The sequence below is a fragment of the Hippoglossus stenolepis genome, chromosome 8 (assembly GCF_022539355.2).
Source record: "Hippoglossus stenolepis isolate QCI-W04-F060 chromosome 8, HSTE1.2, whole genome shotgun sequence".
In the NCBI taxonomy this organism is placed as follows: Eukaryota; Metazoa; Chordata; class Actinopteri; order Pleuronectiformes; family Pleuronectidae; genus Hippoglossus; species Hippoglossus stenolepis.
Genome location: NC_061490.1, coordinates 12195871 through 12202229, shown reverse-complemented (window position 1 = coordinate 12202229; position 6359 = coordinate 12195871). Strand labels below are relative to the sequence as shown.

Sequence of the window (6359 nt, the reverse complement as noted above, 5' to 3'; positions counted from 1 at the left end):
AATAGATGAAGGAGAAAGAGGATGACAGACGGACAGGAAGGGAGGAAGAGGCTGAAGGAAAAAAGAGGAGGAAGGAGGTGGACGGAGAATCCTTATCCCCTTGATTATAGTGTTTATGGCATCTGGACATTTGTTTGGCCAAGGCGTGTGTGTGTGCGTGTGTCTGGGTGTGTGTCTGTGTGTAGTGCCCCAGGGACACACCTGGAGTGCAGCTATTCCGTGTTTCAGCTCAGCCACTGGCACATTTCACCAGCCTCTGTTTCTCATGATGCTCATTCTTCACCCCCTCAGGGCAAGTCACAAAGTCTCTTTAACAGCAGAGGAGCTGAGAATATAAACAGGATTACAAAGTGAACTCAAGTCTCTTTTCTCAGCCTGGTAGAAGAAGTGCTGCTGTTGAACAATCCGTTGTAAAGCTTGTTTTAGTCCATACTTAGAGAACAGTTCTGTCATTTTGTCGTGGGGAGTTGATGACAAGATCGATATCTCTTTCCCATTGGTCCACTAGCCTCAATAAGAAGCTACAGCTGTTAGCTTAGCATAGCCTAAAGAATGGAAACGGAGAAACTGCTAGTCTCTTTCACTTACATAAAACCAATTACCATTTCTGTACTTGGGTTTAAGATACATAATGTGAGTCTAAGAGAAGCTGGCAAAACTGCCGGTGGAGTTTTTCAAGTTTTTCAAGTTTTTTTTTTTTAGTAAGCAAGCTTAAATGTCCGCTACCGGAAGTAGCAATGCTCGCGTACACCTTGCGCTTACGTTTGAACTATCCCTTTAAATAATTTTGTAAAACATACGATGAGAGATTATAAGACCTCTACCAATGTTATATCAGTCCGTTAAAGATGATACTGTGGCTAAGAGATGGCTAGCTAAGATTAGCATAAAGTGATCTCTTGTGCTTCCATCAGTGAGTCCCCTATGTGGACACTTTTTACAACTGCACACTGTGGACTTGAATTGTTGCACTTGTCTTTACAACTTGTCAGATTGTTTCTTTTGTAACTTCAACTTAGAGCTGTGTCATGTGCCTTTAACATCAGAGAGCAGCAGCGCACGTTCAGACACCTGCTCCTAAAGCCTTTTCCTCTCTAAAAATCAATACCACCAAAGAAAAAAAGAGAGAGTTTCATCAATGACCATGTGGCTCCTCTGCAGCCACAGATTTCACACATGTCCCGCTAGTGTCGTCCTTACCGCGGAGGTGCACATCGAGGGGCCCCACAGGGGACTGGAGCCGAAATGAAAGCTGCAGGTTGGTAGCGGAGGTTTTTACGCAGCGTCACTGGCGCGCGTTTCCACGTCGTCTCTCTCTCCCTCTCTCTCTCTCTCTCTCTCTCCCCCTCTCTCTGAGATGAGCCCGGGCGAAGGGAAAAGGGTTGGGACAAGAAGGAGGAATAGCTGGAGGGAGGGATGAATGAATAACGAGGAGAAAAACACCCACTCCGGACTGACCGAATTGTATCCGGTGAGAGAAAGAAGGAGAGGAGGAGAGAGGGACCCTTTGGACGCAGCAGCAGCAGCAGCAGAAGCAGCAGCAGCAGCAGCAGTGTTTGGTATTCACGGGATTTTCCTCTGGGGGATAAGAAGACGCTTTTGAATTGATGCCCGGAGAGGTATGAAAGACCATTTCATCCATGGTGCGTGTGTTTGAGTCGCCCTCAGGTGCGCGGCGCTGCGCCGTCTGGTCGCGGCGAGTTCATTTGAATGAATCTGATAGTTTGACCCAAACGTGGCTTTTAGGAAACTGGATTAAAAACGAGTCAGCGGCACTTTGAAGTCCTCCCTGAAGACGAACGTTGGCTGCGGTCAGGGAATCAAACTTGTGCCGTCTCGCCACCAGGTGGGAAAAAAATCGTTTAGGAAATAAAACAAATGTTGATTTGATTGGGTTGAAAAAATAATAGTGTGTTTGCCTTAAGCTTTTTAAAAAAAACATGTTAAAACAGGGTTCACGTGTGCGTGCGCGTGGTACTGTGCTGACATTGATTTCATTCAAGTGTGCGTAAAACTGAATTCCACAAACAGCCTTCAGGAGTGTGTATTTACACTTATTCTAATGAGGGCGACGTCTTGACCCTGCTCTTCATTAACACACGTACTGTTTGTAAAGTTGCCCTTTGCACTGCAAGAATGAGAAAATCCAGCAAACTGAGGAAAAGGAGAAACTTTTGGCTTCATGCGAGTTATGTTTTTCCGTGAGGATCACAGGATCTTTCAAGAACCCTCATTTGTGTAAGGTCTATTGCATTTTTATTTGTATGTGCATCTGTATTATAGGGAGACTAATTATATCTTTTGAATCCCTTTCATTTCCCTCTTCATATCCTCTGAGCCTGATCCTGTTTTTTAGTATTATGTGCTTATTAATATGCACTGTCATTTTTCTGGCCTTTTGACACCGTCTGAATGGAAAGGAGCTGCCTGTTCTTTCAACTTCCACCGCCGGGCTCTGCCTCCACATCAGCGGATGATTCAATTTTCAATCAACTTTTATTTGTTGCACACGCTGCTTTTATTCATAGGACTCTACAGCAAGTTGTGTGTGTGTGTGTGTGTGTGTGTGTGTTTTCTCAGGAGTGAAATGATAAGATTCATAATGATTAGGAGACTCGAGGAGAGGGGGGACAAGAGGGTCAGGAGAGGAGGAGAGGGAGGGGATGTGGTGGAGAGGGTGCAGGCAAGAAGGAGTGAGGGGTGAAAGGAGGAGATGAGATGGGGGAGAAGAGGAGATGAGGTGTCGTGTTTGCTGTTGTGGTCGGACAATGGCACTTGTCATGAAATGTTCCTTCTCTGCACCGTCAATCAAACTTCTACTCTTCCTGCCTGTGTCACTCCTTCTCTCCTCTCCTCTCCTCTCCTCTCCTCTCCTCTCCTCTCCTCTCAAACAAAGTCCTCCACTGTTTCTCGCGCTTGGCCCGCTCTGTGTAGGCGTGAGGCTGGACCACTGCTCCGTGGTCAGTCTAGACTGTTGGGCTGCTGCTTTGTAATTGTATCAAAGTGGATATTATAGACAAGAGTAACTGATTCCAGATCAGCGCCCTGGGGCCATGTGGACAAGGTGGGTCCCTCTCCACCCACGGAGCCTCTCTGCAGCTGAATGGCATTCCTGGTGTTTCTGTCACTGAAGTCCTTTCTTTCTTCTCTGTTGCTCACATTTCATTTATTTTTCTTCATTTTCTCAGCGTGCTCTCTCGTCTCTCTGTGCAGGTCTAGACTACTGGTTGTGAGGATGTTGTCAGCAGGGCGGATCAGGTGGTGTTTGTGGTCTCCACTGGTGCTACTGGCCCTAGTTTCCAATTTCCCCAGTCAGGCACAGGGTCAAGGTAAGATGTTTTTTTCTCCTCTTAAATCTTTTCTTTCTCCTCGCTTCTTACCCTTTCATCCCACTCCCCCTTCTCTCTCCCTCCTCCTCATCCACCCCATTCGACTATATTTTGCCTCTAGGTCTTCCTCCACGTCCCACCTTGGCCATCCAGTCTCCTCCCATCTGTTCCCTCCATCACCTCTCTGTCCCTCCTTCCCTCAAGCCTCACCTCCCCGACCCCCTCCATCTCCATATCCTTCTCCCTCCCCTCACCTGACCTCTCTCTCTCTCTCTGCCATCCCCACATCACTCCTTCCTCTGTCTTCTCTCTTTGATGTGCAGGCAAAATCTAATCAGATTAAACCACGCTCACCTATCATATCACCTCCATATCATTATGCCATTTCACCGCGGCGGCACGGCAACGCTCGGGACCCTGCCAATGCTACCATGCTCCAGAGGGGTTTTGATAGATGTGTCGCCATGTGTTGTAGCTGTGCACTTCAAGCTGGGATGATTCGCTGCACAATTTGCTGCACAACTTAAAACGCTCCAGTGTTCTTTTGCAATCAACCTCACATCAGCAAACCTGGTTTAATCAAACTGAGCCGCATCAAAAAGTTGATTGCTGACTGTTTTGTACAAATTTTTTTTTTGGGTCAAAGGTATCAAAACACTAACAAGATACACATATCTGACCTGAGTTATCTGTATGTTAATATGTCCTATTGTGGCTATATTAGCATCACTTCATATGTGGGCATTCTGAATGAGACTTGTCATCTTTTTCTAATATCTTTTAATGAGTCACTTTATTGGCTTCAGACCTAAAAAAACCAAACTACGATCACATCTTTCCTTCATCAAGGAGTTCAGGGGATTTACGTGATGGGTGTTGTATGTTATTATTTGAGATGTTTTGATACTGATACCAGCATCGGAAATGGCTCCCATGCTGCCAAAAATGCCAGGTCGGGCATCGGCGAGTACACAAATCTATGTACTGATCCAATTCCGCGTATATTAGTTTCGCCCGGATAAAACTGCAATTTTCTTTTCCAGGAAATCTTTTCTTCTTCAAGTTGTGTTATTAGAGCAGCGAAGAACAAGTGATTTCCAGTTGTGTGTTGATTCATGCTGAAAGGTCTCACAAGTAAAAAGGCAACATGCACTTCATTTTGTTTTTTATAAACTGTGGGTGCAATTTAACAGCTATTTAAGGGAAGTGATTATTGTGTAGTCCTACATTTATTTATTTGTGTTACAGTTATAATTTTACTTATGGCCGACAGAATAACTGGATAATACAAGTTTTATTAAAGTTATCCTGAGGCAGGACAAACAACAATGATATCATTCATCACTACTGTACAGGGTTAGTAGCACAAATCTGTTAAAACACATTATATAAGTTAACAGGAAGGGAAGAATGGTATCTTAACATTATATATTTCAACAGAGTGAATCCCAGAGATGTTTTCTGACTCCTAAAACTGCAGTGTACCGTGTGTGTGTGTGTGTGTGTGTGTGTGTGTGTGTGTGTGTGTGTGTGTGTGTGTGTGTGTGTGTGTGTGTGTGTGTGTTGTTGACCATGAGTTGACATGATAGCATGTGTTTGCTACTCGCAGCCAATGAAGAGCAGAGGTACTTATCTGGATAGAGATCATATGAAAATGACCCAGAGGGACACTTGAACATTTAGCTGACCCTGCTTTGTGCATGCATATGTGCGCATGTGTGCATATGTGTGTGTGCGCGCGCGTGTGTGTAGCTCACATTCCTTCCAGGGTGTGGAGTTAGAGGAGCAGCAGTGGCAAGTCTCGGTTAAAGGAGCACAACACAGAGAAATAAATAAAGATTTTTCCCCCTGTCTGAAGTTGTTTAGAATCAATAGCCCACACATGACAGCTGCCTTTATTGATCTGTTTTTACAACTAAATTAAAAGTTGAGAGAGTTGATTTCTGTCCTATTAATAATTAATTTTATCATAGTGAGGTTTTATAGGTTAGTTTTTGTTTCATTCCCATTTTACTTTAAATTATGGAGCTGCTTTGTGTTTCTTTATTGATTGCTTGGAAATGAAAATAGGGTTTTTACTATTTTCTTCTCTTCCACCCAACCCCCTTTGAGTTGACACTCTTTGCTTTTCCTCTTGTCTTTCCATCTACACTTTCAACCTCTTCTCGCTCTGTTTCTCTTCAGTCATCTCATCTCCTGTTTCCTCCCGTATGCTTTTCACTCCGAGAGGTTTTTATTCCACTTCTCACGAGCAGATCTGCAGGTCGTGTTTGTCGTCGCACGCAGACAGAAAGGAGAGCAGAGACAGAAGTGTTACAGCATAAATTAGACTGGGATTTGAGCCCAGTGAATCACTGCAGAACATGGAAGACCTCCCAGACACTACGGGAGCATGCCCGGCTCAATCCCCTTCATTAGGGAGCATGTGATAGCCATTAATTTTTGCCCGTCCCGTCCCCCGTAAGCTGCAACATCTGGTCCTAGGGGATTTGTGCTTAAGGATTAGTGTGTGTTCTACCCATGGAGGTTGTTTGTATATACAACACAAATGTCTGGATATCATCAGGAACTCCCACTACAAAAGAGTGGGCGCGTCCAGGAAGAGTTTTCCTCACTGCAAGTAAATGATCTGGACAAACAAACCATGTTGTGAGATGTTTTTAGTAGCAGAATATTTCATTCATTCTCAAGAGATTATTTTTGTCTTTATTACACATATCTTTTTTTGTGTTAAGGATAAACTGTGACTGAATTCACTTCTACACACTGACATTTTTAATGTAGAAGTGGAATTTCGTGAAACTACCAAAATCATGTGGCAGTGCATAAATTGAAATACTTTAAATTTAGTCTTTAGTATCTTTATATGCTGCACATTTACTTTTCTAAACATGTTGAAAAGGAAATGATACTTGTGTTGCATTAAAGGGCAACATTTTTGTTCTAGTTTTCTTAAATGAACAAGATTCATCGTATCCCATCACAAACTTTACGTTCAGAAAATGCTTCAGGTTCACCATCGCGTTCTGG

The 6359-nt window shown here is 43.8% G+C and overlaps 1 protein-coding gene across 1 annotated transcript in view; it reads left to right on the top strand.

The window, feature by feature from the left end:
- Window positions 1-1317: 1317 nt before the first annotated feature.
- Window positions 1318-6359, top strand: part of col14a1a (collagen, type XIV, alpha 1a) — a 136597-nt gene continuing 131555 nt past the window's right edge. Inside the window, exons 1-2 of the mRNA XM_035162462.2 lie at window positions 1318-1619; window positions 3214-3329. Coding sequence (XP_035018353.2) covers window positions 3236-3329 — 94 coding nt within the window. The 5' untranslated portion in view covers window positions 1318-1619; window positions 3214-3235. The remainder of the gene's footprint in view (window positions 1620-3213; window positions 3330-6359) is intronic.